At 42.8% G+C, this 25044-nt stretch overlaps 15 protein-coding genes and 1 long non-coding RNA gene across 17 annotated transcripts in view; 3 read left to right on the top strand and 13 right to left on the bottom strand.

Annotated features, from left to right (window-relative positions):
- Nucleotides 1-25044, top strand: part of LOC145703342 (uncharacterized) — an 89833-nt gene that overhangs the window by 1144 nt on the left and 63645 nt on the right. The window lies entirely within an intron of this gene.
- LOC145702815 (equilibrative nucleobase transporter 1-like) lies at nt 550-2822 on the top strand. The gene is made up of 7 exons (XM_081780089.1): nt 550-1060; nt 1106-1243; nt 1289-1602; nt 1671-2030; nt 2071-2341; nt 2387-2524; nt 2561-2822. Exons 1-7 carry the CDS (start codon nt 1037-1039, stop codon nt 2723-2725), a joined length of 1410 nt encoding a protein of 469 aa, XP_081636215.1. The 5' UTR covers nt 550-1036; the 3' UTR covers nt 2726-2822.
- LOC145705485 (ciliary microtubule inner protein 1-like) lies at nt 3459-4048 on the bottom strand. The gene is made up of 3 exons (XM_081782968.1): nt 3897-4048; nt 3686-3850; nt 3459-3603 (listed from the first exon to the last, which is right to left on the bottom strand). Exons 1-3 carry the CDS (start codon nt 4023-4025, stop codon nt 3523-3525), a joined length of 375 nt encoding a protein of 124 aa, XP_081639094.1. The 5' UTR covers nt 4026-4048; the 3' UTR covers nt 3459-3522.
- On the bottom strand, nt 4195-5241 carry LOC145705484 (uncharacterized). Its single transcript, XM_081782967.1, has 5 exons — nt 5098-5241; nt 4928-5051; nt 4742-4833; nt 4523-4697; nt 4195-4483 (listed from the first exon to the last, which is right to left on the bottom strand). The coding sequence occupies exons 1-5, from the start codon at nt 5193-5195 to the stop codon at nt 4310-4312; spliced, it is 663 nt and encodes a 220-aa protein (XP_081639093.1). The 5' UTR covers nt 5196-5241; the 3' UTR covers nt 4195-4309.
- Nucleotides 5294-7455, bottom strand: LOC145705477 (3-phosphoinositide-dependent protein kinase 1-like). The gene is made up of 8 exons (XM_081782961.1): nt 7264-7455; nt 7092-7220; nt 6916-7047; nt 6588-6857; nt 6222-6541; nt 5959-6180; nt 5694-5847; nt 5294-5648 (listed from the first exon to the last, which is right to left on the bottom strand). The coding sequence occupies exons 1-8, from the start codon at nt 7437-7439 to the stop codon at nt 5534-5536; spliced, it is 1518 nt and encodes a 505-aa protein (XP_081639087.1). The 5' UTR covers nt 7440-7455; the 3' UTR covers nt 5294-5533.
- Nucleotides 7486-9222, bottom strand: LOC145705483 (E3 ubiquitin-protein ligase MARCHF8-like). Its single transcript, XM_081782966.1, has 7 exons — nt 9077-9222; nt 8922-9008; nt 8762-8874; nt 8560-8719; nt 8402-8511; nt 7708-8359; nt 7486-7661 (listed from the first exon to the last, which is right to left on the bottom strand). Exons 1-6 carry the CDS (start codon nt 9195-9197, stop codon nt 8264-8266), a joined length of 687 nt encoding a protein of 228 aa, XP_081639092.1. The 5' UTR covers nt 9198-9222; the 3' UTR covers nt 7486-7661; nt 7708-8263.
- Nucleotides 9254-10543, bottom strand: LOC145705482 (uncharacterized). The gene is made up of 6 exons (XM_081782964.1): nt 10285-10543; nt 10132-10241; nt 9911-10079; nt 9617-9869; nt 9501-9574; nt 9254-9458 (listed from the first exon to the last, which is right to left on the bottom strand). The coding sequence occupies exons 1-6, from the start codon at nt 10508-10510 to the stop codon at nt 9394-9396; spliced, it is 897 nt and encodes a 298-aa protein (XP_081639090.1). The 5' UTR covers nt 10511-10543; the 3' UTR covers nt 9254-9393.
- On the bottom strand, nt 10549-11895 carry LOC145705481 (RNA-binding protein 42-like). 2 transcript variants are annotated; one of them, XM_081782962.1, is made up of 6 exons: nt 11724-11895; nt 11372-11627; nt 11271-11325; nt 11160-11229; nt 10894-11119; nt 10549-10852 (listed from the first exon to the last, which is right to left on the bottom strand). In XM_081782962.1, exons 1-6 carry the CDS (start codon nt 11883-11885, stop codon nt 10635-10637), a joined length of 987 nt encoding a protein of 328 aa, XP_081639088.1. In that variant the 5' UTR covers nt 11886-11895; the 3' UTR covers nt 10549-10634. The 2 variants fall into 2 exon arrangements, with proteins under 2 accessions (XP_081639088.1, XP_081639089.1); XM_081782963.1 differs by having other exon boundaries at nt 11372-11683; nt 11724-11859.
- Nucleotides 11920-14307, bottom strand: LOC145701583 (small G protein signaling modulator 3-like). The gene is made up of 4 exons (XM_081778793.1): nt 13479-14307; nt 12883-13435; nt 12386-12797; nt 11920-12340 (listed from the first exon to the last, which is right to left on the bottom strand). Exons 1-4 carry the CDS (start codon nt 14021-14023, stop codon nt 12123-12125), a joined length of 1728 nt encoding a protein of 575 aa, XP_081634919.1. The 5' UTR covers nt 14024-14307; the 3' UTR covers nt 11920-12122.
- LOC145705367 (uncharacterized) lies at nt 14370-16427 on the bottom strand. The gene is made up of 6 exons (XM_081782834.1): nt 16240-16427; nt 15625-16115; nt 15383-15582; nt 15086-15213; nt 14841-15041; nt 14370-14605 (listed from the first exon to the last, which is right to left on the bottom strand). The coding sequence occupies exons 2-6, from the start codon at nt 16028-16030 to the stop codon at nt 14503-14505; spliced, it is 1038 nt and encodes a 345-aa protein (XP_081638960.1). The 5' UTR covers nt 16031-16115; nt 16240-16427; the 3' UTR covers nt 14370-14502.
- Nucleotides 16369-16822, bottom strand: LOC145701584 (leucine-rich repeat-containing protein 45-like). Its single transcript, XM_081778794.1, has 2 exons — nt 16433-16822; nt 16369-16377 (listed from the first exon to the last, which is right to left on the bottom strand). The coding sequence occupies exons 1-2, from the start codon at nt 16820-16822 to the stop codon at nt 16369-16371; spliced, it is 399 nt and encodes a 132-aa protein (XP_081634920.1).
- On the bottom strand, nt 16879-18250 carry LOC145705366 (traB domain-containing protein-like). The gene is made up of 3 exons (XM_081782833.1): nt 18114-18250; nt 17880-18070; nt 16879-17833 (listed from the first exon to the last, which is right to left on the bottom strand). The coding sequence occupies exons 1-3, from the start codon at nt 18227-18229 to the stop codon at nt 16983-16985; spliced, it is 1158 nt and encodes a 385-aa protein (XP_081638959.1). The 5' UTR covers nt 18230-18250; the 3' UTR covers nt 16879-16982.
- On the bottom strand, nt 18251-20272 carry LOC145705368 (uncharacterized). Its single transcript, XM_081782835.1, has 7 exons — nt 20048-20272; nt 19850-20002; nt 19166-19239; nt 18912-19124; nt 18796-18866; nt 18648-18753; nt 18251-18606 (listed from the first exon to the last, which is right to left on the bottom strand). The coding sequence occupies exons 1-7, from the start codon at nt 20227-20229 to the stop codon at nt 18461-18463; spliced, it is 945 nt and encodes a 314-aa protein (XP_081638961.1). The 5' UTR covers nt 20230-20272; the 3' UTR covers nt 18251-18460.
- LOC145705370 (uncharacterized) lies at nt 19248-19845 on the top strand. The gene is made up of 3 exons (XM_081782838.1): nt 19248-19424; nt 19529-19677; nt 19720-19845. Exons 1-3 carry the CDS (start codon nt 19327-19329, stop codon nt 19785-19787), a joined length of 315 nt encoding a protein of 104 aa, XP_081638964.1. The 5' UTR covers nt 19248-19326; the 3' UTR covers nt 19788-19845.
- Nucleotides 20264-21117, bottom strand: LOC145705369 (dynein axonemal assembly factor 6-like). Its single transcript, XM_081782837.1, has 3 exons — nt 20625-21117; nt 20501-20576; nt 20264-20454 (listed from the first exon to the last, which is right to left on the bottom strand). The coding sequence occupies exons 1-3, from the start codon at nt 21080-21082 to the stop codon at nt 20401-20403; spliced, it is 588 nt and encodes a 195-aa protein (XP_081638963.1). The 5' UTR covers nt 21083-21117; the 3' UTR covers nt 20264-20400.
- On the bottom strand, nt 21428-24832 carry LOC145701585 (uncharacterized). The gene is made up of 8 exons (XM_081778796.1): nt 24580-24832; nt 24233-24503; nt 23942-24164; nt 23559-23891; nt 23456-23514; nt 23078-23408; nt 22034-22873; nt 21428-21989 (listed from the first exon to the last, which is right to left on the bottom strand). Exons 1-8 carry the CDS (start codon nt 24721-24723, stop codon nt 21644-21646), a joined length of 2547 nt encoding a protein of 848 aa, XP_081634922.1. The 5' UTR covers nt 24724-24832; the 3' UTR covers nt 21428-21643.

A 25044-nucleotide genomic window follows, 5' to 3' on the forward strand; every position in this document is an offset into this window, starting at 1 on the left:
TGCAGACTGCATAATTATCATTACATCTACTTGCGTCATAACTGATTATAGACTCTCAAGGACCTTGAGTCAAGAAGGGTCGCTGACCAGAGAGATGAACAAATATCGGAACTATAAACTTTAAGTAGGTTCGATTCTTTGCCCTTCAGAACGAAACAAACATCAGAAATATCCTTAGAAATCACTCTGACTTACGTAATCTTGTATTTACTTTCCAAATTCATGGTGATCTTTCAACCATGAAAATCTAGTGAGTTGCAAGCCCAGTAAAGTTAGTTATCGAACTTCTGGAATTTTCCTCGGCCTATTTCTACCGTCAGTTGCATAATTCCTTGAGAAATCCCAAGGAAATGGGAGTGTCGTGAGATATAAAGACAGTTTTTATTGAATATACTCGACGTAGTGAATCGTCGCAAGAATAGCAGATGACTCTGACTGTAAAAACGACTGAAGTTTATGACAGACGATTGTTGCTCGTTACAGTTCCTGCCGAAACTTGATGGCGTCTATAAGACATAAAGTGGTCTTTCGAAACTCGGGTAAAAAATCAAGGTAGAAGACAATTTATGAAAAAAGCTTGCATTTGTTACAATTTTCATTACCTCTCCGGACGCCAAAATTTACTGAATTCGTTTGAATGAGATCTGAAGGCTGCTCCCTTTTCAATCAGACATTCTATGAACGCGTGAAGAACTTACAACATTCAGCTGGTTCGAACCAAGAATCAAGGTCAATCTTCTCAAATGAGCTTATCAAAGAGCCCATCAAGGAGATTAAGTACCCCGTTCTTCGGCCGATTCAACCCTCCAGATAGAGAAAAAATCATCTCCACAAAACACGTCCTTTGACGTACTTATCTGCGCGTAAAAGCAGACGACAGTACAAAAATTAGGAGAGCTAACAAGGGTCAATCCAGGGGGCGCTCGCAAAAGACAAATAACGTAAACCCCATAAAAGTGGTAAAATTCGCATTTTGGGTGTAACTTACGACTTCCTTAGTTGAAAAGCTCAAAAATATTTTTCTGATATTATCGAGATGGGAATTTCAAGTTTTACCAAGGTATGAGAGCTCTTTATTTTTGCAGTCGCTTATTCTTCCTTGCAGCATTTCGCAGTAATCGCTGGATTGATAGAATTTTTATTCTGCACCGGTTACTTCTTTGGATGGGCCAACCTCGAGAAAATCTTCATTCAAGAAGGCTTCTTTGAATGTTTACCGAATTCGGACGAGTCCTGCAACCAGGTCAGAATTGTGCCCATCTGGAGCGGTACTCATCGTTGATTTCAGAAATATGAATTGCTCAAAATCTTCAAGAACTGTTCCTTATTCTTTGCGGTCCCAGCTCTTCTTGCTGGCTTGATCTTCGACAAATTTGGCACCGCAGTTTCCAGGTTGATAGGAACATCTCTCTTCGGACTTGGTCTTGTTCTAATTGCATTCTCGACTCCAGAAGAACCTTGGGGACTCCAAACAGGTGTACCGACCACTGCCATCGGCGCTTCTTTCCTCCTTACTAGCAACTTCCAACTGCCAAATATCTACGAAACTGGGAGGACAGCCGCGCTCAATCTCTTCAATGGAGCTTTGGACTCATCTGCACTGTGAGTAAACAACAAACTTCTTATGTAATAATGAAGAAAGAGGAAAACAGAATGCAAATTTATTTTAGCACTGCTCTTCTGCTATTATCGCTGTACAAAATGATCGGCATGAAACTGACGTTCTTACTGTATGGAATCATGTGCGTCTACCAGCTTATCCGAACAATCTTCCAACTTCCTTTTGATAATGTTCCCTTCCCTGTTCCTGCGAATTGGGAATGGATCACTCCATTTGCCAAGCTGAGGATGCCAAAAAAGGATGTCTACCACGATTTGGAGAGTGAGAAAATGGTACAAACAGACTCAAGTGGATCCGAGATTTCGTCCGATGAAAAAGAGGACCACCACGAAGAAGTAACCTTCAAAGCTTGTGCTACAAGAAGAATCTATATTTCGGCGAATCTCTTCTTTGTTGTCAATTGCTTCCGGTAAGAAAATGGTGATCGAAGTCGTTTTGAACCTATCTAGTGTGTACTGGTACCTTGCCAGCGTAGGAGGCTCGATCAACGAGACAATTCGTCGAAGTGACGAGAACATGACTTCAGAAGAAGTAATGGACTTGACCGATCAGATGACAACCGTGTTCGGCGTCATTCAAAGTCTAGCCATTTTTCTGGCCCCAATCAACGGGATCATCATCGATCAAGTGCTCTCCAAAACCTCAAACAAGTACCTCGCTGTCTTGATTTCCGTCACTTGTTGTAATGTGCTTGGAGTCGCCTTTTCATTCATGGAAGTGGTAAGTTAACCTTTCGAGAAACTTTATAAGCAGAAATTTTTTCAGGCAGAGAGCATCGAGTTACAATACTTAACAATGGTTCTCAGTGCTTTGCACCGTGCATTCACTTTTGCTTGCCACACGGCTTTGATTGGAATTCTCTTCCCTCATCATCACTTCGGCAAACTCTTTGGTGTTTCCCAGGTAGCATGATTTTCCTGATCATTTTTAACATTTTAGGCGTTTTCCGCCATCGCCTCATTTATGGTCGACTACGCTTTCCGCCTAGAACATGTAGTTGGCTTTTACCAAGTCAACGTCTGGACAGCTTTTACACAAGTAGCGATGATGTACCACCCGATCGTTTGCTACCTAGAATACAGGCAACGCCTCCAGAAAGATTGAGCAAATACTGTAGCTTATTTTCCGTTTTATACTGTATTTATCAATAATCTGTGAATATGTATATTTTCTTGTCATTTTTCCTTGTGCATTCCGAATAAAACAAATCAATTAATCCGTGATCGACAGAATCGGCCTCGTAATCAGATAATTTTATGGATTCAGACCTCAGTCAATTAGACAGCATGACACTATTGTCATTTGATTTTGATTTAAATAAAGTCATTCTTTATTCCGTAGTCGGTTTCAACTTTTTCATGAGCGCCTTTTTCATAAGCTATGTGGCCATATATTTTCTGTGTTGGAAGTTAAAGAAGTTTTCGAAGAGAATGGAATACTTATATGACTATCTCCAGGTGAGGTTAATCTAATACTCTATTAGAACTAGCTTCAGTACGACTCACGCAAACGCGGGCATCGACGAAGATCTGGACACATTGTCAAAGCCATCACTTTCGGTCGATCTTCTCAGCGAACTATGTCATTTTCGGAGTCCGTGGAAGCCTTTGGGTAGCGAGACCCTGTTGATACACTTTTAAATTATAATCAGAGTAAACCCGCGGAGTCAAAGTGTCTCGCTATGGGACGAGATTGGCTTTGGACGACAAGAATCAAGAAGGATCAACTCGCGACGGAGAGGTTTCTGTCAACGGCTTCGGGAAGAAGATATGCAGGACTTGAAAAGAAGATGCTCTCTCAAACAATAAACTCTGCATTTTGAATAAATGTGTCTTCAACGGGCCAAAAACTCGATCGTTTTCAGGCACCAGATTTATTAGCAACATATAATGGATACAGTTTTAAAGACCTTCACTTGGCCATTCGAATTTCTTCACAATATCGCGGCGTCTACAATTCACCGTATCGCCGTAGATTTCAAGCTCATTATGGTTCCAAATTTTGTTAATAACCATTTGTTGATACATGTAACTATTTTCAGAAAGAATTATATTTGAAACTGGCCTTGTATTCTGGCAAGCCTGATCGCCACCCAATACGACCAGAAGTCGTCTTGGGTACTTTTGGGGAGTCTTTGGGGCGAGCTACGGGGAGAGATTTTTTCCAGTCAGGAATTTCTTCTTGAAGATGGCTCGTTTCGGCTTGAACAATTTTCATTTCTTCCTGCATCTATTTGTAAATTAGTCGATTGCATTTGCGATTAACGATACAGTACCTTAATATTTTCGTCTTTATAATACTGGAACTTTGATGCCCAATGCTTGGCCGCAACATTTTCTTTTCGAACATGATCCTTGTGGATCTCATCAATTGCAACGGGATCTTTCTGGGCTCCTTTCCCCATTTCAACGTAACTTTTAACAAGTGATTTTTCTAACTGACGCCCTGGTCAACTGCAACTTCCAGGAAAAAAAAACAGAAATGCATTCTAGAAACTGCCCTGCTACATTTTTGACAACTTCGTTTTTGAAAAATATCATTTGAATGCTATTCAAAAACGAAAGGGATAATTTTTTGTCAGGCAGTATATTTCAGGCACAGCCTTCGATAAATGATAATCGAGCTAAAGGAGGAACAGAAAGAGCCAAAGATCGAAGGCCCTTTCATCTTCACTTTGATACAGGAGTCCTAATTTGAGGAAATGAAATGAACTACAAGTGGCGTGAGTGTAAATCTAGGCCATGGCGAATCGAGCGGCTCGCGCTTTTTCTTCGATTCTGGGTCGTCTAATGCGCCGAAGCGTTCCATTCGCTTCTTGATCTTCTCTGGGTCGACTGCGATGTCCGTGCCTTCCAGTTTAGACTAGTAAATGTTTGCACTGATAAGGAAGTATGCGCAAACCTTCTTAGCGGCTCCGCTGGTACCATTGGCATTTGTAAGGCCAAAACGCTCGGCACGGGCGCGCTTCTTCTCATCTGCCTTTGCCTTTTCGGCAGCTGGGAGGCCGAATCGCTCTGCACGGCTCAGCTTTTTCTGCTCAAGAACTTCTTTTGATTCAAGCCCAAATCGTTCCGCTCTATGAAGGAATGAAAAGCAGTAGCTCTCGCCTTGAAGACTTACCGAGAAATCTTTTTGGCGACTTCGTCTTCTACCGGCGGGGTAGCTTTCTTTTCTTCAGCTTTTGGCTCTTCTTCAATGATATCTTCTGTCTTCTGAATATGAAATATTGAAGAAAAAAGTAAAGAAAAATATCGATTATCACTACAAATCAACTCGTTTGTTTTTGGTAAAAATAGAGATTTTTACCAATTCGTCAGTCTCTTCACTCTGCTCAGGCTCTGGTTCCTCAACCTCAGCTAGGAGTTCGTCTTCGATGTTGCCACCGGTCGTCTCGAGAGTATCATTTCCCTCCGCAATGGCTTCTTCGATTCTAAACATATTTTTTATTCAAATTGAAATTCCTGCTCTTGTTTCACCTTTCAACAAGCTCGGCTTTTGTCCCGGACACTTTGAGGCCTCTTTCTTTGCACTCTTTCTTCAATTCGGCGACGGTCTTTGAGCCCCACTCGGACATATTCAAATTCAACGAAGTGCTAGAATTGTCTTGATGAGGCCTAATTATCGAATAGAATGTATTTAGAATAATTATGAAAGAGAGAACTGGCGAATGACATGTCACATTTGTTGGCTGATTGGATTTTAAATAAACTGAACGGATAATTCAAGGGTTCAGGACTTTCAGGACATCATTACTTTTTTGTTTATCAATTTGTGATAATGTGTATTCGAATATTCTTGAACGGAACAGTAAAGAAGGATAACAGAATAAATTATAATTGTAATTGAAATTGTAACAGCGGGAGAATAAGGATTTTATCTGTGATTTTTTTTCTGAACGGATGTTTTTTGCAACTAGTTTGGCTTGGAGAAGTAGAATTGTTTGACAAGCTGAATCTTGCGGATCCATTGCGCGGCGCCTGCGTCGGGCACGTCAGAATTTGAATTGTTGTCTGTTAGGTCGTAAATCCTGAAATTTGTTGATAATGTTTCGCTAGAGGAAGGAGAAGAGTACCTTCCGTCCCGACCCTTGCAAGGGTCGACGACGTAAAAGCGGGAAAAGGATTTCTGGTGAACTCTGATTTTTGCGTGTAGATTTATTTCGCCTTTCTTTTCCCATGAATTTGCATCCACGTAAATCATCCTCGGTTGTTTTTCTCGTTTTCCTCCTAAAATGCCATAAATATCAAATTAGAACAAAACTCAATTTATGAGTGTACTCTCAAAATACACTGATTCTAATAAGTTGGACAATCTCTTTTTAGAATTTCGAAAATTACCTGTCAGAAGAAACATTCTTTTTCTCGAGAAAAGCCCTCGTTTTTTGTGCATGTAACCAAGCTTGATAATAAGTTCATCATCGTCGACAAATGTTGCCCATCTGTTCGATTTGTTGCTTCGGTCGATTCTCTGCGAGACAAGTCGTTTTTCGAATTCTTGTTTGGATAAAATTGTTGGAATTCCCAGCCCGGCAGGGTCATCTACTTCGGACATTGGTTCTCCTTTAATTAAGTTCATGGTAGGAAAGTGGAAGATCCTCTACCTGAATCACCGTTTTCTGAAGTTTGATTAGTTTTTACGGTGAATTCCTCGAACGCCGCAGTCATCGGATCTTCGTGAAATATCTCTTCGATCGAGTCAGAGTACTGGCGAATCGTTGGAGGCTCCTGCTTGTGGAGATCCACCCAATTTGTTTCTTTGAAGAAAATATGATTTTTGATAGCATCATGATTGCGTCCAGCTCCAAGTCGCGCTTTTGGATTCAACTGCAGCAGCTCTTTTACGAGGGCTTTTCCGTCCTCGTGAAAACCCTCGGGAAACGTGTAGTCGTTGGTTTCAATTTTTCTGTACATTAAATACTCGCTAAAGATTTTCAATTGATCATCAAGCAGGGTTTACTTTTTCTTACCTTTCAGCGCGAAACGGTGGCAAACCAGCGAGCATAAAATAAACCACACTAGCTGCTGCCCACAAATCGGACTCATAGACCGCATATTTTCCGATTTTCTCGTCGTAGCCCAGCAATTCAGGGGACACGTATTCCGCTGAGCCGACGAATGTACTCGCATGCTCGCCATCTTTGAGTTGGGAGACATCTTTCGCAGTGGCAAAGTCGCAGATTTTTAAGTGAACTCCGTACTCGTTTTTCCCGAGTAGAATATTTTCAGGTTTGATGTCTCTGAATTTTCTTATAAAAAGACGTCCAAAGATAATAGCTCCTTGGCAGGAGTCCTTGCCTGTGAATCACCAAATTATCATGAATGTAAAAGAGGGCAGAGAAAATTTCGGCCAGGTAGAATCGAGCAGCATTTACTTCTAGTGCACCTTTTTCGTTTAGCAGCTCACGTAAATCACCTTGGTCTTGATAGCTGAAATCAGAATTCTTGAGATCAAGGAAGAGAGTCTGGCTTACCTAATCGCGTAAAACAGTTCTTCTGTGGTAGTGAATGTAGTAAAAAGGCGAACGACAAAAGGAGAGTTGAGTTTTGATAAAAGATTTTTCTCAGTAAAACATTGCTTTTGTACATCTCTTCCAGTGCGACTGAAAATATCAGTTACAACTCGCAGGTAAAAGTCGCTCTTACTGCATTATTGCTTGCTCTTTCAGAATAAAGCGCTTTGACAGACGCTTGACGGCGAGCTCAGCAGGCCATTCTGGAAAGGGAGAGGGATCCTTGAGCCTGGCAAGGACCACTTCCCCGTAGCTCCCTTCCCCTAAAACCCGACCCCATTCGAAGTCCCCGGCGGTTAACCTGGTCATTGATCTGCACGGGGACACATCTGAAGTGAAACATTCATTGCTGGTCTCAATTTTTATTCATTTCATTCAAGCTAAGAGGCAGACACAGTAAATTACAGTGACTTCTATCAGGAATAAATAATCAAGCACAATTTACATTGGGAGTGGCATGAGCATTTTCACAACGGCGGCTGAAGTACTCTCTGGTGGGAAGGGTCCGCCTGGAGTCGCCTTTGTGCGGGTCTGAAAAAGATTGTATCTAGTCACATGCTTAGATGGAAATAACTACCATTACGTAGATGATTGCACCGACATAGAGGACATAAGATGTCTTGTAGGTGTAGTCTTTTGTCTTCTCCCAAAGCTCGGACATTCTATTTGCTTTTCGATAAATTGAGATGGCTATTTTGAGAACTTTTTATATGAATTTGAAAGCAGTCAAGACTCTGTCAAGATAATCTCGAAAATAATTCTTCGAAAATCAGTATTAGCTTGTTAAATTTAATGATGAAGATCATCAATAAAAATGATATGAATTATATGCACGAAATTGCTGATAAACGCATCTGTAATGATCAGTTTTATTTTGAGCAAGAATCGGTCAGATGATGACTTCCAATACAATAATAGGAACCATGAGAAAAGTTAGAAAGGAACAGTATTTTTGGAGACAGGGCGATTATGACGGCTAATAATCTTTTAGCGCGGTAAGTGCAGATAAAAGAAATAAAAGGAAAAAAGTGAGATTGAAGATTATGTGCAACTTCTCAGTTTTTTTTTGACATGAAGAAATTAGGAGATCAGTAGGAACTAGGATGCACGGGTCGAGCAACTCGCAAACTGTGTTAAACTTGCTCAACGGATGAGGACGGCAAGGACTGGACATAGATAACTTTGTTTTCGTTTTTGAATCGGCGTATTAGATCCACGTAAACACGACACTAGAAGGTCTCATATTTTGAGTCACCAGGAGTTGTACTTACTTGTACATACATAAAGACAAGACCACCAGTAAATCCTACGCCAACAACAATCAGTTTTGCCCAAAAAGCCCATTTCATATCACCCTCTTGCAGCTCCTGCTGTGTTTTTTCTGTAAAGATGTTAATCAAGGACGAAAATCAAGGAAAAGAACGCCTACCGATGAGTACATACAGGCTCCAGACAACTGTGCCCAGAGCAATTATGTGAAACGTGATAGACATAATAAGCTTTTTGCGCTCGTTCGCAGACATTGTCAGGCTTTTCCAATTGCGAAAAGGAGGGAAGGAAGACTTCATGTCAAATCGATAGTGGCAGAGCTAGAGAAAATGCTTTACTATCAAGTAAAAGCAGGTTTATACCTCGCAGGACTTGGTATCAGCAGTGCGAACCCAACGCTCAAGACAATTCCTGTGCACCATTTTCAGTGTTCCACTGCATTTGCACGGCGTTATCAGATCACGAGAGCCAGAAGCTGGGAAAAAGCATGTTATGCGATAGTTGATAAATGGGCGGACGTACTTTTATTTATCCCTGAATTAGAGTGGCAAATACGGCACATTGGCTTCCCGTCTTTTAGAGATCCAGAAGAAGATCCGGAGCAGGCTGAGCTAACATTGGGGTTCACAGAGAACTTTCATTTAGGAGAATTTTTATATCGATGATTTAGAACCCTTAGCATTCGTCAGAACTATCCGCGATCTTGTCGTCATGATTGCTCGAAATAGAAGACCGAAGAGGAACTTCTTCCGCATCAGCACCCTCCCCCTTTATGTCTGTCTCGATCACGATCGCCATCTTACAGCATGCTTAAAAGTTGGTGTAACAGATTGGTGCTGGAGTATTTTTTTTGAAGAATAGATGGAACTATATTTGAATTGAACTTTGAAAAGCGCTTCGAATTTGAGGGTTTGTTGAAATAAATCAGAATTAGAGAATAAAACAAATCAGGGGCTTGTTTAGAATGGCAAGTTTAGGGGTTAGTAAGACACTTTTAGCTGAACTCATCGGGCTGGACCAGGACAAACTCGTTATCGCTTCCTTCTGTGCTTGAGCCATCTGAAAAGTATTTATTGTTGGCAGAACTTTGTTCGATTGAACCTTTTTTCGAACGTTTAAGAGGACCAATCGCATCAGCTATCTGTTGCTTGAGAAGAGAGTAGTTATCTTTCAAGCTAAAATTATGATAGACCTCTGCGAAAATATCAAACAAAAACCTTTCTTTAGCCTCTTCAGCTTTGGCCGAAACGTTGTGGCCGAAATCTTCAAGCCAAGTTGGCTCCGCGGTCGGGTCGAAGTCACTTTTCCGTCTTTTATCCGCGGCCGTTTCTTCTTCTTCGTCAGATGAGCTCTCCGAGTCTGAAGGAGTCGGCGGTTCTTCCGTTATTGTAACCTTTGGAGGCGGAGTCGTTGCTTTTTTGAGCAGCGCGGCTTTTTCTTTTGCGAGTACGTCATTACTTTTAGCGATTTCTATTGATTTAATGAGACTTACAAAGAATGGAAAAACTTACCAAGGATTTTTGGTTTAAGAAGAACGGGTAGAATAGAGAAGCAGAGGAAAATGAGGTAGCAAAAGGTGAATCCAGAGAGTTGGAGACCAATGAAATAACAGACAATAAAGAATAACGAGGTAAGAGCAAGATATTTTGGGGGATCACGATGTTTCAGTTGAATAAGTTTCTAAAATAAAATGTTTATTTCGAGGAAAAGCTCTTATGTAAGAAATACGTACGATGCGGAAGGTATCGATGCGGGTGTATATTTCGGAGATGAGCAAAGCTCCTTCTGAATATGGCGGTATTTCTGGGTCAAGAGTCGTGAATTCTTTTGCGCGGAAGTATTCTGGGTTGTTAGTTAAGAGGAGAAGGACTGTAAAAGATGGAACCTGGTGTTTGAATTTCTGGCCAAATTTTCTCTGTCCACGGTTTCTTGAGCACTTTATACGTGAGCGCCAGCGCAATTATCATAACAGGCCCTTTTGAGAGAATCCAGTTTCCGATAAACAAACAAAGATGAGCTCCAGTGAAGAAAGCTCCAGATTTTACTGGATCTCTCCAAAGCCCGATCTCGAAGAAAGTATTGTAGCTACTTTCAGAAATGTAGAATCCCATTTTTTCATCTAAAAAAAATAAATTTGCCTCTCTTGACATGAAAAAGTAGAGAATTGAAAATTTCAATCCAGACATTATGTAATGATGATGTTCAAGGGCAGGGACTAGGCGACTTGTAAAAGTATCAAACTCGATAGCCGAGTTTTTTCTTCTCCTTGTTTTTCTTTTTGACCACTTCGACTTGTCTATCCTTCCATGTTGATTTTCTGAGCTTGATTGGTCGATTGCCAACGTATTTTCCGTTCATCTCTCGCATCGCTTTGATGAAGTCTTCTGGGTCGCGGAAGGAAATGAACCCATATCCTTTTGATTTGCCCATTTTTGGACCTTTTTCACGAATAACTAAAATTCTTTCTAAAGTAATCATTTTCTCTTCGCCTTACCTTTTGCTTTTAAGAATGAAGGATACTTGTTGAACGCTCTGGCGAGCACATCATCAGTAACTTCGTTGCCAAGATCTCCAGCGAATATTCTGTAATCAGCAGCATCCCACTCTCCGAGAGTGTGGTCCTCCCATTTTTCTCCAGCTGCGCAGCGGATGAACTTTTTACCTCTGGCTTCTAGTTTCTTATCCATTCCAACGAATGCTGGTTTTTGACCGGACTCATTCTAGCGAAGCAATCAAAACTGCTCGTAAAATTGCACTTACATTTTTATCAGATTTTTCTTTCTTTACTTTCTTTTTATCTTCTGGCTTTTTGGGTCCAACTGAGAATGCACTAATAGAACTCATTAAAATTTAATCAAGACCACGAGTTACCTAGTCGGCTGCATTTCCAACTTCGCTTTGAGGTCTTTGTCGCTCATGTGCTGAACTAAAGATAGTGTTAGTCCTCGTTGATTTCTACTGATTTGAGTTACTTTTTGCTTCTTGCTCTTCTTGTTTGATTGCATAAGATTTTGGAGCGCTCTCAACTGCGGCTTCCTTCTTCAAAGAAAACGCTTGCTTCTCATTTCCAAAGAACGGCGTCACATTAACCTTCTCCAGACCAATTTTCCTAGGTCCAGTATCTTCGTTTTTCCTCATGAATGGAGCAACCCATTCATTTTTAACCGGTGCTGCACTAATCGTTGCATTAGCTAAGTGCGTATCTTGTGGAATCGTCGCTGGATCGAGCTACAGTATAATATACTTTACTTTTTTCCTTTTTGCTATCGCTGCTTTATCGCGATCTAAAGATAAAAGTCCATACAGCAGTAATTGATAACTAACCTCTATCTTTTGAACTTTGGGCTTCAACGAGGAAAACATATTTGTCCTATTTGCATATGCCGCTGGCAACCCCCGCTTTCGGGGAGCAACTGGGGCCGGCTCTGGGGCAGCAGCCGGGATGTCAGAAACTTCTGACATAAATTTCGCGAATTCATCGTCCATATCTTAGAAATCGATCGTTGGAATATTATAAATACAGAATGAGCTTTTATAAAAACATATTGGAACAGAAGATAGTTGAATACATTAAATTTTAAGGCGTAAATGGTTGAAAGAAGAATATGAAGATTCTGAGCGGCGAAAGTTTTATACAGAAAATAGAAAGTAAAATCGCGATTATTACAATAATAGAAAGAATTGAAGATGAACATAAGATATTATTTAATTTCAAAGCGAAAGCTACAGTTCCCAACTGAACAGTTCATGCGTGTTGTCAAGCTCTTCGAGATACTCTCGTGATGCCTGGTTGGTGAAGAAGATAGGACACAATGTACTACGCGAGGTGACCTCGAAATGGAAGAATAGATAGCTCAAAGGCTTCAGGAGACAGCTGATTTGTTCATATCCTGGTGAGCCGACGAATGATTGATCGGTGTACCAGCTCTTTACAATTTCTTCTGAAGAGTTAATATTCAAATCGTTGTTGTTGGCCTTGAAAATACCTTGTGAGCAAATAAAATCCCACCAAGTATGGATGGATCCTCTCTTTAGCCCGTGCAAGATCCAAGTAAAAAATTTCTCTTCAGTAGTAGCTGATGGGGCCAAATCAATCTTTCTGAGCAAAGCAACAAGCTCTGAGAGCTCATCATTTGTGCGCATTCCATCGGCCATTTGAAGGGAAAACGAGCGCCCAATCGTTTGTCGATTTGTCTTCAGTCGATAATTCTTAAATTTGGAGGCAAAGTAAGTGAGGAATTGCCATGAGTGCGTGAGCTTCTTTTTTGGCAGCAGTCCGTGCATAAAAACGAGATTGAGAGAGACAAGGAGCATTTCAACGATGATTTTGACGAGCTTCGGATTTTGAATAAGATCGCCCTTTTGATCGTACTCAAGGCGGGACTCATCGATAACAGACTTTTAGACGGGGTCATTTTACTGATAGATATTGAATCAAGTGGAGACAAAAGAAAGTTAACTCTAGGATAAAAAAGACCGTTCACAGAATACTCGACGGAAACCAGCGCATATGCCCATCCGACTCTGATTTACCCAGCCAATATTTTTCATCACTTTGATCACAGATTTCAATTATCTCATCAGTCAGCGCTCTCACTTCACCAGTGTCTAAGTCCTCAAAGTCTTCGAGCACCTTTGCTCGAACCACCATTTCCTTGGCTGAGCTCCGAGATCGTTCCCTGTTGTAATCAAGAAAATCGTTAAGCTGCTTATCAAAGTGCCGGCAAATGGCGTCAACAGCGGCGCGGATTGATAAAACAACTTCAGCTTGCTTGAGATGCGGCGAGAGATGCGTGAAGTTTTGCTCAACAGGATTGAGATCATCTTCCTTTAGCTCAATGATGATTTTCTTTACCGGAGCTTGGCGAGCCTTAGCCGTTATTTTCTTCCGGTAATGGGCGAGAGTCTCAGTTTTTAATTTTATGCAGTCGAAATCGATGAAGAGTTCGTCTTTGCGGATTCTTTGGGGAAGACTTGCAAGGAACTTGAACCCGTCACTGGAAAAAGGCATGGCGATCAAGTCATCTTCGTAATGCCTGATAAATATTTTAGCAAAACAGCAACTGGAATCAAACTTACCTCAGAAGAAAAAGCGACATTGAGTGAATTGCTGAGAAGCCCCTGTACAACATCACATCCCAGACTCGATAGACCATTACTGGCGGCAACACGCCGGCAAATAAGGTCACCAGCCAATTGATTGATACCAGCGTAATGTCGACATCTCGCTCGTTCAAGAACTCGTCAGTAAGTGGAAGCTTCTGCTTGACGAGCTTGCGGAGAAGTTTTTGCTCGACTCGGAGGCCTGTGAGCTCTTCGCTATAATACTTTTCAGGGAGAATGTTTGAGAGGATGTGGACGGTCACCCAAAAGGCTTCCTCTTCTTCTAAGATCAATAGAAGGTAGCCGACGAGCATACCCATTCCCTGGCAGTAGCCATAGTGAGGTAAATGTAGGCGAATGGCGTTGAGGACTCGGCGGAGGGACTGAACTCCTCGATCTTGCAGTTTTCGAAAGTAATAATTGTCAGGAAGCGCTCGAAGCAAATCTTTCTCAATAGCACGATCGCTTGGGCCCGAGTTCTCCACCAACTCAACATAAGAAAGCTTTGACCCCGCCTTCATCGACGAAACATTACACAGAATCGGGTAGATAAAGCCGTGCAGGCCAAATGGAACACCCTCGCATAGTAATTGATCTAAATGAGCGGAAGACTCGAGGGGATCGGTGTGTTGATTCCAGGAGGAGCCAAGAGTATGCTCGAGGAATCGAATCCAACGCTGAGTCTGGGGAACTTGATCGAGGAAATATGTTTTTGCCCCATCTCGGAGAGCAAAGCCTAATTCATCGAATCCCTCAGCGGGTAATTTTGACGCACGAAGCGATTCGACAACAACAGAACATGACATTTCTGAACAAAATTTTGGATCGACACTTATAAAAATGATTTTTTTTATAAAAATAGTAAGAAACTGAAAAAATAGAATCATTAACACTGGTAAGTGAGCAAAACGGAGGCACAGGGGAGACAGATGGTGATTTGAGGATTCGGAAAAACAGAAAAAGTTCATTCTGAAGGAAGCATCTTCTTCGAAACTGATCTTCATTGGAGATATTGAGTGAGGGCTATTCTCAGGGAGTCTTCCTTAACTCTTTGGCGTTGCTGATGCTCGGCGAGCTGGCTCGTTGCGTGATGAAGCTCTTGCCTAAAAAGACCATAAGTTCTTTGGACTTTGGATCTATAAGGATTTCTTATTGGCCCAAAGAGGCTGAATGATATATCCTCGATACGCTTTGCTAGCGAATGTCTCAATGATTCTGACTGGCCAGACATGAGGCTTGAAATAAACTCGGACAACCCTAAGTAACGTGACTCTCGCGGCGTCTACTTTTCTTTCTAACCGGGGACAAATGTCTTCCATCAAATGATCATGTACAAACCTGAGCTTATCGGCTTCCGCGCGAACAGCAGTGATCGCATTTAGGTGGTCTTCTTTCATTTCAACAAGTTGTGCGTTTGCTTTTTCTAGCGCCTTTTTGGTGGGCTCGATCGAGTTCTCTGTCGTCCTCAGTTGACTCGTTAGGCGATCACGCGAATCTTCGTTGCATTTCATTCGCGTTTGAAGATCTTCAATCTGTGTTCTGAACCGCTATTCTTATAGCCTGATTAACCTACTATCGCGAACCTGGAAGCGTCGAGGGCGCGATCAGAGGCGATTCGTTGGGATCTCTCCTTTTCCAGTACAGTCTCAACTTGTTTGATACCTCCGTCTCTTTGCTGCTTGAGATTGAACTCCATTTCTTTTCGCGCAGTCTAAGAATTAATTCAGTCTTAGCATGTTTCTTCGCGTTAAATCTTGTGACTACTGATACAATTCTTGTTGACAAGAGTTTGAGACCAATCTTCAAATTCATGATGACTGTCACAAGATCAAAATTCGTCACATTACAAAGATTAACACGTCACTAAAAATTGTACTTACAGTCGATTCCTCCTGGTACTGACGGTGCGCAAGGGTGAGTTCGGCGAGTTGCTGGCGAAGTGAGACGCACTCCTCTTCATTTGCGCGTTTCGCTGCACGCTCTCGCTCTACGTTTTCGTTTGCGCGATTGAGATTACGCTGAAAGTGCATTTCGTCGTTTTCGCGAGTCTCCGTTGCATTTCGGCGCTCACTCTCGATGTCTTAGAAAAGAAATATGCTAAGATTTATTCAATTTTTCTTACTTTTATGAAGATTTTCAATTTCCAATTTGAAGCTTCTCGCATCCCTCACAGCATTATCTCTCTCTGCCTCTGTCTCTAACAGCTTTTTCTTGAGCAAATCCTTTTCATGATTCGCTTCCTCTGTGGCCATCCTGCCTCTCTGTTTTAGGTCGTCAATCTCGACTTGCTGCTTCTGAGCAATTTCTTTTGATTCTTGCCGGTAAAGTCGCATTTCTTCGGCCGCTTGTGCTAAAAGAGCATCTTTTTCGATGAGCTGGCTTTCGGCGATCTCGAGTTTTGAACGAAGCTGGATGAGAATCTCCTTTGTGTCCCACAGATCACCCTCTATCTTCGTTTTCTCTCTTCGGCCAATACTCAGCTGACCCTCGAGCTTTTGCGTCTCCGACATTGCCATATTTTTTGTCATTTCGAGCTCATTGAGAAGGAATGAGGCTTCTTTGTGCCCCCGGAGAACTGCTTCTGAGTGACACCTGTTTCGCTCGCAAATCACTCTGAGCGAAATTAATTAGTTTGTGCCTCCGTGGCCTCTTGCCAATTACAGTTAAATCCTATGCAGCAGATTCTCACTTTGTTCATTCTCATTCACAAAGCTAGAGAAAATGGATTTTTACGAACCTGATCGAGTCAACCAAGTCTTTCGACAGACCATTTCCTTCCAGCAATAGCTCCTCGATTGTACTGTTGTGTTTGATTGCGTCTACAATTTCTCTGCCGCCCGAAGCACCGATTCTATTCCATCGCAAATCAAGGCATCTAATCGGCGGGTTTGCTGCAATCAATTGCGCAATACTCTGCCCATGCGAGTTACCAAGCTGATTGTTTCGAGATCAACTTTTGTAATACTTCTACTGTTGGTGATTGCGTTGCAGAGCTCTTCAAATTCGAACTCGCAATTACCAAGCGAGTTCCATTCCATGATGATTGTGTGCAACGTCGTGCATTTTCGGACGAGCCCTGCCAAAGCAGAAACTGATTTGCCCCGAAGATCGTTTCCCCTCACGTCAAGAACCGAAAGTCCAGAAAGAACATTGAAGAGCTTCTCCGCGGCGGATGGATCTAGCAAGCAGTCGGCGAGCACAAGATGAGTGACTGGTTTTGTCTTGAGGACCTCAGCGAGTCCTTTGATATCGCTGTTGAGCGCAAGGCCGGATAAATCCAATGTTCCGGCGCATGTGTCGAGACGATTTCCTAGCTCCATACTCACCACCATTTTTGCTTATTTCTGAATATATATGATCTTTAGCAATCAACGGCTTAAGCGCACCGAAGCATGTATGACGTATCAGTACTAAAAGCACATAAAAGATTGGAAAGTTAGAACGCATCAAGTAACGCTCCAGCGAAACAGAAAATGAAAGCTATGCTATTTTAATTAACTTCATCGGATCAATAGCCGGTTCTTTTCGGAAGAGTACTTTCGTTAGTTTCCTACAGCCCCAGCAGCAGAGAACAACCGCCAGTGCGCAGTTTCCACCTATCATGGAAACTACAAGCGGCCAGTTGACGGGCTCTTGCTCGGGCGTTCTATTCAACTCGTCCAGGTCCTTTTTCGTAACCATTTTCTCGTTGTACAACCGCGTGATGCCTTTCTGATGTCCGATACCGACGACAGCGACAATCACAGGCGGCACGAGTCCACTTTCGCTAATATCTTTCGGGACTTTTTGGGGCGAGCGCGCCGTCGCTTGGAGCATGCCTGTCAGATAAATGTCCCGTTCGTCGAGAATCACTCTTGCCGCACTTGGATAGCCCACTTTCATTTCTTCCATTAACTTTTCTAATGTGTCTTCTTGCTTCATTTCTTCGATTTCTTCTTCTTTGACCCAGAGGCTGTCCCAAATTGTGCCCGCAACGAAGCGTATCTTTTCCCAAGTGGACATAGCCGCTGTAAGCCGCCGAAAAGTCACTGACATTCTTCGATCGCCCAGGACAACTTTGCAATTGGGCACTCTGTCACATTGCTGCTTGGCGAAGCGAAACTCGCCGCCGGGTATTGTTTGCAGCTCGTGTTTAGCGTGGTCCGTCGCGCCCATAAGCGAAAGTTGGACAAGAGCAGCACCGATTCCTTTTGCCTTCGCCATATTGACCAGATCTGACCAGGTAATGTCGGGTTGATCCATGATCGCCTTTTCTGACATGTACATTAATCCTTGCCGCTCATTGCAAAGCTCGACCATCACGCGATCCGGCTTCACGCGATCAATTATCTCTGCATATTGCATGTTAGACAAGTTACTAATGGAATCATAAATCACCTAATACTTGATGATTCGAATCACGGCTCAAATGAGCAGTTCCAACCACATAAATCGTCGCCCCATTTCGATCTTTTATAAGCTTGATTTCAGACGGAAGTTCGGATTCTCTTGGAAGCTCTCTGGATCTGTAACGAATTCCAGCCTGCGCTCGTGTGGAAGAGGGCTCTTTTGTTATCTCGTGATGCTCACTAATGACATGAGTCTTCGTTGATTTCAATAATGGAACATTACCTTGGTAAATGAACGATATCGACTGGCCGGTGCCTCATCGAGCTCAAAAATATTGGAAGGAAAACATTAGAGCTCTGGAGCGGAGTGCTAAAACGCTGTTTTGCTTGAAGTTCCATTTCAAGGCCGATTTTACGATCTAGAAGTACGAAAATTTGTTTATTGATGAACGGTTATGTTGTCAGAATATTGTAACAGAACTTTTTGGGATTTAGAATTCAGAAAAATGAAATACAAAAGTGTAGAATAGCAGAATAGAAGAACGAGGTATTTGAGGGCTGAGAGGTTTTTGAATAGTTTCAATGTCACTGATAGGCACATAATGTCGATTTTGTTTTCACTTTCATTTGTTAGATTTTCCACGCTCCGAGGAAGCCCGTGATGGAGGAGAAGTACCCAGACTGGATGTTCATATCGGAAAACGAGTCTGGCAAGTCAGTAATGTTCAGTGCTTCCCATTGCTCCGCGATTTCGCTCTCGATTTCGAGAAGGTTTCCTTTGAAGAATATTTAGACGAATAAAATGGCAAGCTTTTACCAGAAATCTGCGGAAGTGAGTTGACAAGCTCCGCCGACAGAAAACAAAGATGAGGAGGAAGATTTGTGCATGTCACAGTCAAATTCATGTTCACTGCTATTCCAAGCTAAATTGATGACATCAGTAAATGACAAAAAGTTGTTATTACCTGTTCATCATCGAGCGTAATTGACGATGTTTTTGGGCCGACGCTGATTGGCAATGGTCGGGAATACGGACCTAATCAATTATATTTTGATTTATGCATTTTTAAACGCTGAGCACCTGCAAATGAAGAAATCAAATTTGACAACTGAATGATTCGTCTTAATTTATGACGGTCGATCGAAGCCTGGAACTCTTCGGGCTCCTCTTCTGGAAGTGGCTCGGGAGCGGCTCCAAAGTAAATAGACGGCATCATGGACATCATCATTGAATTAGGCTGCGGAGTCGGAACGCGGCGAATTTCGAATTCTGATGTTGAAAGACCGAGAATTTCTAATAAACCACTTAGAAAATGCTTTTTAAAACTGCGTTACCGATCGCTTCTTGTTGTCTCTGCTCGATTAGAGGTTGTTTCAGGGGAATACGATTGATAGTATCGAATTTTCTGCTTTTTATGTGATGAGGATAGGCTTTTTCTAGAGTTAAAAGACTGTTGTTTGCAAGAGATCAAAGTGAATCGGTAAAAATCGGTAAAATGAAGGAGTTTTTCCTCAACCTAAAAGCGAGTATCCGCGAGTTCTTTGGTGCTCCGAATTCTCGTGTCAGCAGTACTATGGATTTTCACGGCTACAGGTAGCTCTACTGTATTTCAATGTATTGATTACATTATAATTTATATATTATTTATATACCATATCATTATAAATTATAAATTTATAATTCAATCAATCGATTAGATATTCATTGACATCGTCAAACTCGAGTGAAAATCAACTTCGAGGCTCGGACAGCAGAGTAAGCAGAACCAGTGCCGACTCTAAAGATGTGAAATTCAACAGGGCCTACAGATCTCGAGCTCGATCTCTGACAAAAGAGCAAATTCAAGGTCGGTATATTTTCGAAAATAAAATTTATCAACCATTTTAAGCTGAAATCGAAGAATACGAAGCAGAAAAACTCCTATCCGGATCTTTAACCAGTGAGCAAATAGTCTAAGTGCAAAATTGCTTTCAATCATTATTTTCCTATTTTTCAATAAATGTACTTCATCACCGATCCAATAATTCACGAGCTCGCGTGTTTTGTATTCGATCTTGTGAATTTTCTTTTCGCAGTCGACCTTTTCGATCGTAGCGAGTTTATTTTTGGCAGACTTTGCTTCCATATTCTCGCGAGTAAGCATCCTGAAGCCATCTTTCAAACTTTCAATACTGAAATATCGCGTCACAATTTCAAAACAAAGAAGAGGAGAAAACCTATTTTTGACGCGTTCGATTTCAGCTTTTATTTCGTTGATTCTAGCGTGCTTTTCCGTTGCACGATCCCACTGACGGCCTCTTCTTGCGCGCTCTTGTTTCACACTTTTCAACTTTCTGACCAAGTCCGTGATCGGCTTCTCTATTACTGTCTCTGACTTATGACATAAATCACAACCCATCCGAATTCTAAATTATTCGAATTCACAAAAGCAATTTTTAGCAAAAATAAAAGTATATTTTGAGGTACAAAAATAGGATCTGAAAATTTCAAAAAACAGACAAATAAAATGGACATCTGACGTTGGCTTTTGCCAGCACGGGTTAGGTCTGAGCTGTCTGGACGTCTCGAACTAGTGTTTTAGAAAGTCGAATTCCCCTGGGTTCAGTGGCACTGTTATTGTCAACTGAAGATTATTCTGAAACAAAAGCAAAAAGAGGGAGACAGTCTACCTCGCATTTTTTGGAACACCATTTTGCTCGAGCAGCTGGAGAATTTACCGAGCGCGGCAGGATGTGTCGTAAAACGCTAAATTTTATGCTCGAATTAATGAATCAACAATAAAGCTAGACTTACTAATTAGGAGTTGATAAATTGATCTCTGTGTCCGTCACATCTAACTCTATTCCACTCATATCCTTCTCTTTTGGCAAATGAAAGGTCATTCTCAGCCCATCTGAGCTTGTTGTCCCCGGATCCTTAGTCCCCATTCCCAAGAAAATATCTTCCGCGCCAACCATTTGGACATACGTATCTTTCACATCAGGCCTCTCTCGCGGGTCATACTGGTCAATCAACGTATTGTCTTCATCTTCTCCCCAAATGTCTTTCGAGGTCGTCTTTTTTGGCTCTTCGCTCTCGGTGGAGGACGAAGCGAATGGTTTAGCTTTGGGGATGTCTTTGTGGGGAAGGATCTGTTTTTGATTAGAGCCGAAAGACGCGGGAGTGAGACCAGGATTTGTAGCCTTTGGGGACTCTTCTTCCTTCTGGCCTTGGGCGAAGATGTCTTGCAGTTTCGTTATGTCGAAGTCCATTACTTTTTTTAGGTTCTTGAATAAAAGAGTTGAATATCGTTTTGATAGAGAGGGATATTTTGATACAGAAAGAGAAGATTCAAAAGTTGTCAAGCAAAAAGTACGAAAACGGCGAGTAAAAGACTGATGATAGAACAAACTCGGTCAAGTCGTGTTCCAATAAAAGCACTTCGGTAGAACGCTCCAAGGGCGCCGTTCTTCGTGGAGAAGTAGTTTTCGCGAAAGAAAGGAACTCGGTAGAGGAAGGTGCAGGATGAAATGAACAAGGAGATGAGGACTCCAAACCCAATAAGCGAGACCGTCATTTTCAAATTGATCTGAATTTGTGGAAATTGGAAAACCGACTGATTTGATATTTTGATCTTATTTACCTAAAGTAGTCAAAAAATAAAGAGAGACGCTGATAAAGTTTTCAGCATCTGGGCAGAATAATTAAAACTCGCTTTTAAATATTTACAACAGATAAATTACGTTAGATAATCTTTGAAAATTGCAGAGAATGGGAAATAGTAGGTGGCTAGTAAAGGAAAGTAGTGAGTGGGAAAGCAGGGCAGCGTTTCGTTACCAGCGACCACGGTAGCCGCCTCGGTGACCTCTGTGGCCTCCTCCGCCTCTTGGTGGCCCGCCACGGAATCCACCTCCTCTGTGGAAGCCTCCGCCGCCGTCGTGTCCGCCTCTTCCGCCAAATCCCCCTCCTCGATGGAATCCTCCGCCACCACGGTGTCCTCCACCACCTCGGAATCCGCCGCCTCGGAAGCCACCTCTTCCACCTCCTCGAGCGCCCGGACTTTTGTTGTAAAGCTCAACGTATCGTGTGCCCAACATCTGTTTATTTTTCTGCATTGCGCTGTACAAATCATCATCGGTGAAGAAAGCGGCAAAAGCATTACCAGTTGTTCGACCATCTCTAATATTTTTATCAATTTCCGAGGAGAAATACGAGAAACTTACTTTCCGATCTCTATTCTAACGTCTGTCAGGTCGAGTGGTTTGAAAAAATCGCGAATTTCTCCTCTTGTTATTCGATAAGGCAGTCCAGACATTTTAATGATCTTGTCAAAAACACAGTTGTCATCTAATCCTCGAACATCGTATTTGCCCGCTTCGGGTTTTCCACTTTGTTCATTTTGCATGCCTGGGTCTAATCTCGGCGCCTTGCTGGGCGGTTCTTGATCATAACCTCCTTGCTGATTAGGGTTCTGTCCGTAGTAGTTTTGCTGCTGATGGTGCTGATCTTGGTATTGTCCCTGGGGCGCTTGTTGAAACTGCTGATTTTGCTGGTGTTGCTGCATCCCTCCGAATTGCTGATTTTGTCCCATAAAGCCACCGGAAAAGTTCATTCCAGCCATCTGACCGAATCCCATCATTCCCTGGTTCATAGGTGGTTGTTCGTTCATTTCAGGGGGTCCTCCGAAGCCCATCACTGGGGGACCTTGGGAAAAATCGTTTCCGGGTGGATTTTCTGGCGTGCCTTGATTTTGTTCTTGATACATCTGATTTTCTGGAGCACCGAAGCCCGTGCCTTGATTCATTTCTGGTGGAGCTGACTGCCATCCAGCTGATCCTGGTGGCATCGGAGGCTGTGGAAGAGCATCGTCTGGTGTTGTTGGACCACCATTGCTCGGCACTGGTTCTTGAACGGGCTCTGCCTCTGTTCTCGGAGCAAAGAAACCCGAAAGGGGATTTTCGTTCTCTTCCGCGTCGGGAGTCTCTTGGGCTTTAGTCTGCTGTGCACCTTCTCCCGTATTAACTTCCGCCTTTATTTCTGACCCGCCTTCCATCTGAAGACAACTGGATCAGTCAAGTAGAATCGTGCATATTTCACTTCGATTTAGGTCAAGGTGCAGATAATTGTTTGTGTTTTATTTCGAATAAATGAGTGAAAATTGGAGACAAGAGAAGACGGTTTCTCGACGGCAGGAAAATTCAGACTATAAATGTGTTTGGAAAGATAAATGAAACGAGCAGGAGAGTTGAAGTCGCATTTAGTACTGCCTTCTTCCGCCATAGCCTCCTCTACCGCCACCGCGGCTTCCTCCTCGACCACCGCCTCGGCCGCCACCTCCGTAGCCACCACCGCCGTAGCCGCCACCACCGCTATTTCCATAGCCACTATTTCTGCCAGCTCCGTAGCCTCCTCCTCCACTGCCGTAGTTGTCATCGTATCCGCCACCGCCATATGAGTCGTATGGATTGTCGCCGCCATAGTTTCGACCGCTTGCGGATGCTCCAGCGCCTCCCCAACGATCAGGTCCATCGTCTTTCGATCGGAGGAAAAGCTCGACGTATCTACTTCCAATGTTCTGGCGATCTTTACCCATCGCAGCTAAATTTAATCATCAATTTTCTTGAGAAACTTTGTAAGGAGCTTACATTGAGCATCACCATGCGAGTAGAAAGCTACATCGGCTTCCCCAGCTGGACGATTTTCTCTAAACAAAACATGCATCTCTTTCTCTTGACTGACTTTTCGTACCTGTTGAAGATGATTCGAACAGCAAGGGTTTCAAGGGGTCGGAAAAAGTCGGAAATCTCGTTCTCAGTCGCGCGATAAGGAAGCCCTCGCATGTGAACAATGTGTTTGTATTGTCCATTCTCGTCCAAGCCGGCTCCAGAATCCGCTTGAGGAGCTGAATTACCGTATCCACTACGGCCTCCACCGCCGCCATAGGATTGGCCGCCATATGGATTGGAGCGATTTGAACCGCCAGATCTTCCGTGGCGCATTGGGCCGCCGGCACCACCGCCTCCATTACGGCCTTGTGCTAATTGAAAGTCTCGTGCGGACGATTTGAAGACTTCTATGTATCTAAAATTCTGTGAATTACAAGCTCAAAGTCAAAGGAGCTAGTCGACGGCCTTGTCTTTAGTGTCTTTCCCTCTCGTTGACTTTCCGTGCCCTCCTGGTTCCGCTTAATGTTAAAAGTAGTTTGTGGTACCCTACCGTTGTCCCATATTCTTTTATGTCTCTCCAAAGCCTGATCAGCGCTTTCTTTATCATCGAATTGAACAAGCGCCTCCCCGTTTGCCGACCCGTTCTGTCCCAGACAAATAACAATCCCACCCGGGCTGATTTGGCACCCTAATTCGCAAATGATGAAAATTGTAAATAACAAAAGAGAGACGATGAAACAGCCCAGCTAGACTTACCCTCGAAGAAGTCGCGAATGTCGTGATCAGTCGCGCTGAAGGGCATGCCTCGCATTTTGACGATGAATTCACCGCCGTTGAAGCTATTTGCCGCGCCATCGTCGTTGTCGTAGGATGCGTTCATGTACTCGGCGGGGGACGACTCGTAGACCTCGACGTATCGACGGCCCAGATGCTGTTTGTGCTTGGATTTGCAGAGCTCGTAGCTATCAGCGTCGTAGATGCCGACAAAAGCTTCGCCAGAGGGTCGACCATCGCGGCCAAGGCAAATCTACATAAGAAAATATTTAAATAAACTTCTTTATAAAATCGATTTATTGACTAAATGTCAATGAGTTTATACTCACGATAACACTGCCCGGATCAGCTCGATCCTCAAGAAAGTTGCAAATTTCCTCCTTCGTCGCACTCCATGGCAAACCCCGAAGTTTAACCGCAAAGGCAGGGCCTTCTCCACCACCACCTGGTGCATTTGCTATCTCTTGCTTCATCCTTTCTTTCTTATCTCTTTTTGCTTTTGCGAAGTTTTACGAAACTGTGTTCCTATCTTTCGAATTTTTAGAATCTGCGAAATGTGGAAAAGGGGATAAAATTGGAGGAGAGTGGCCGTAGGCCGAGCTTGAGAAAACGCGCCCACGCAGTTATTTTTGCGACGCCGTCGATCAATTCCTGATTCCAACAAAATGGAGAAAATGGGATGTAAATATAAAGCGACTCTTTCAAAAAGCTTGGCTTCTTCGTAAAAAAATAGCTGCAATGTGGGTATCTACTGAAGCTTTTTCGGAACCCTGACTCAGGCCTGACACAGAATA

Source organism: Oikopleura dioica, chromosome PAR (genome assembly GCF_907165135.1).
Source record: "Oikopleura dioica chromosome PAR, OKI2018_I68_1.0, whole genome shotgun sequence".
NCBI classification, from domain to species: domain Eukaryota; kingdom Metazoa; phylum Chordata; class Appendicularia; order Copelata; family Oikopleuridae; genus Oikopleura; species Oikopleura dioica.

Bases quoted from the DNA above. Each gene is read 5' to 3' on its own strand.
- LOC145705481 (XM_081782962.1), bottom strand. From the start codon at position 11,885: ATGGACGATGAATTCGCGAAATTTATGTCAGAAGTTTCTGACATCCCG. The intron at 11,326-11,371 runs GTAACTCAAATC...CACTATCTTTAG, and splicing joins AGAAGAGCAAGAAGCAAAAA to TTCAGCACATGAGCGACAAA. The intron at 10,853-10,893 runs GTAAGGCGAAGA...AAAGAATTTTAG, and splicing joins TTCATTCTTAAAAGCAAAAG to TTATTCGTGAAAAAGGTCCA.
- LOC145705483 (XM_081782966.1), bottom strand. From the start codon at position 9,197: ATGGCGATCGTGATCGAGACAGACATAAAGGGGGAGGGTGCTGATGCG. The intron at 8,875-8,921 runs GTACGTCCGCCC...GCTTTTTCCCAG, and splicing joins TAATTCAGGGATAAATAAAA to CTTCTGGCTCTCGTGATCTG. The intron at 8,720-8,761 runs GTATAAACCTGC...CATTTTCTCTAG, and splicing joins CTGATACCAAGTCCTGCGAG to CTCTGCCACTATCGATTTGA.
- LOC145705370 (XM_081782838.1), top strand. From the start codon at position 19,327: ATGAAGGAGTTTTTCCTCAACCTAAAAGCGAGTATCCGCGAGTTCTTT. The intron at 19,425-19,528 runs GTAGCTCTACTG...TCAATCGATTAG, and splicing joins ATGGATTTTCACGGCTACAG to ATATTCATTGACATCGTCAA. The intron at 19,678-19,719 runs GTCGGTATATTT...AACCATTTTAAG, and splicing joins GACAAAAGAGCAAATTCAAG to CTGAAATCGAAGAATACGAA.
- LOC145701585 (XM_081778796.1), bottom strand. From the start codon at position 24,723: ATGAAGCAAGAGATAGCAAATGCACCAGGTGGTGGTGGAGAAGGCCCT. The intron at 23,409-23,455 runs GTAAGCTCCTTA...GATTAAATTTAG, and splicing joins CTCGCATGGTGATGCTCAAT to CTGCGATGGGTAAAGATCGC. The intron at 22,874-23,077 runs GCAGTACTAAAT...TGACTGATCCAG, and splicing joins GGAGGCTATGGCGGAAGAAG to TTGTCTTCAGATGGAAGGCG.
- LOC145702815 (XM_081780089.1), top strand. From the start codon at position 1,037: ATGGGAATTTCAAGTTTTACCAAG. The intron at 1,244-1,288 runs GTCAGAATTGTG...CGTTGATTTCAG, and splicing joins CGGACGAGTCCTGCAACCAG to AAATATGAATTGCTCAAAAT. The intron at 2,525-2,560 runs GTAGCATGATTT...TTAACATTTTAG, and splicing joins AACTCTTTGGTGTTTCCCAG to GCGTTTTCCGCCATCGCCTC.
- LOC145701584 (XM_081778794.1), bottom strand. From the start codon at position 16,822: ATGGAGCTAGGAAATCGTCTCGACACATGCGCCGGAACATTGGATTTA.
- LOC145705482 (XM_081782964.1), bottom strand. From the start codon at position 10,510: ATGGGATTCTACATTTCTGAAAGTAGCTACAATACTTTCTTCGAGATC. The intron at 9,870-9,910 runs GTAAGTTTTTCC...TTAAATCAATAG, and splicing joins TCTTAAACCAAAAATCCTTG to AAATCGCTAAAAGTAATGAC. The intron at 9,575-9,616 runs GTTTTTGTTTGA...TCATAATTTTAG, and splicing joins GCTGAAGAGGCTAAAGAAAG to CTTGAAAGATAACTACTCTC.
- LOC145705484 (XM_081782967.1), bottom strand. From the start codon at position 5,195: ATGTCCGAGTGGGGCTCAAAGACCGTCGCCGAATTGAAGAAAGAGTGC. The intron at 5,052-5,097 runs GTGAAACAAGAG...AAATATGTTTAG, and splicing joins AAAGCCGAGCTTGTTGAAAG to AATCGAAGAAGCCATTGCGG. The intron at 4,698-4,741 runs GTAAGTCTTCAA...ATTCCTTCATAG, and splicing joins GTCGCCAAAAAGATTTCTCG to AGCGGAACGATTTGGGCTTG.
- LOC145705367 (XM_081782834.1), bottom strand. From the start codon at position 16,030: ATGACAAAAAATATGGCAATGTCGGAGACGCAAAAGCTCGAGGGTCAG. The intron at 15,214-15,382 runs GTAAGTACAATT...ATTAATTCTTAG, and splicing joins AGTACCAGGAGGAATCGACT to ACTGCGCGAAAAGAAATGGA. The intron at 15,042-15,085 runs GTTCGCGATAGT...ATAGCGGTTCAG, and splicing joins CGCGCCCTCGACGCTTCCAG to AACACAGATTGAAGATCTTC.
- LOC145705477 (XM_081782961.1), bottom strand. From the start codon at position 7,439: ATGACCAGGTTAACCGCCGGGGACTTCGAATGGGGTCGGGTTTTAGGG. The intron at 6,858-6,915 runs GCAAGGACTCCT...AAGAAAATTCAG, and splicing joins GATAATTTGGTGATTCACAG to AGACATCAAACCTGAAAATA. The intron at 5,848-5,958 runs GTAATTTTCGAA...ATGGCATTTTAG, and splicing joins AAGAATGTTTCTTCTGACAG to GAGGAAAACGAGAAAAACAA.
- LOC145705485 (XM_081782968.1), bottom strand. From the start codon at position 4,025: ATGGGGAAAGGAGCCCAGAAAGATCCCGTTGCAATTGATGAGATCCAC. The intron at 3,851-3,896 runs GTACTGTATCGT...ATTTACAAATAG, and splicing joins ATAAAGACGAAAATATTAAG to ATGCAGGAAGAAATGAAAAT. The intron at 3,604-3,685 runs GCCAGTTTCAAA...AACCATAATGAG, and splicing joins CAGGCTTGCCAGAATACAAG to CTTGAAATCTACGGCGATAC.
- LOC145701583 (XM_081778793.1), bottom strand. From the start codon at position 14,023: ATGAAGGCGGGGTCAAAGCTTTCTTATGTTGAGTTGGTGGAGAACTCG. The intron at 13,436-13,478 runs GTAAGTTTGATT...AATATTTATCAG, and splicing joins ATGTCGCTTTTTCTTCTGAG to GCATTACGAAGATGACTTGA. The intron at 12,798-12,882 runs TGAACGGTCTTT...CCCGTCTAAAAG, and splicing joins GGTTTCCGTCGAGTATTCTG to TCTGTTATCGATGAGTCCCG.
- LOC145705368 (XM_081782835.1), bottom strand. From the start codon at position 20,229: ATGGGTTGTGATTTATGTCATAAGTCAGAGACAGTAATAGAGAAGCCG. The intron at 20,003-20,047 runs GTTTTCTCCTCT...GCGATATTTCAG, and splicing joins ATCGAACGCGTCAAAAATAG to TATTGAAAGTTTGAAAGATG. The intron at 19,240-19,849 runs GATCGGTGATGA...TCACATAAAAAG, and splicing joins CGCGAGCTCGTGAATTATTG to CAGAAAATTCGATACTATCA.
- LOC145705366 (XM_081782833.1), bottom strand. From the start codon at position 18,229: ATGGAACTTCAAGCAAAACAGCGTTTTAGCACTCCGCTCCAGAGCTCT. The intron at 18,071-18,113 runs GTAATGTTCCAT...TCATGTCATTAG, and splicing joins GATATCGTTCATTTACCAAG to TGAGCATCACGAGATAACAA. The intron at 17,834-17,879 runs GTGATTTATGAT...TGCAATATGCAG, and splicing joins TTCGAATCATCAAGTATTAG to AGATAATTGATCGCGTGAAG.
- LOC145705369 (XM_081782837.1), bottom strand. From the start codon at position 21,082: ATGGACTTCGACATAACGAAACTGCAAGACATCTTCGCCCAAGGCCAG. The intron at 20,577-20,624 runs GTAAGTCTAGCT...CATAAAATTTAG, and splicing joins AATTTATCAACTCCTAATTA to CGTTTTACGACACATCCTGC. The intron at 20,455-20,500 runs GTAGACTGTCTC...AATAATCTTCAG, and splicing joins GGTGTTCCAAAAAATGCGAG to TTGACAATAACAGTGCCACT.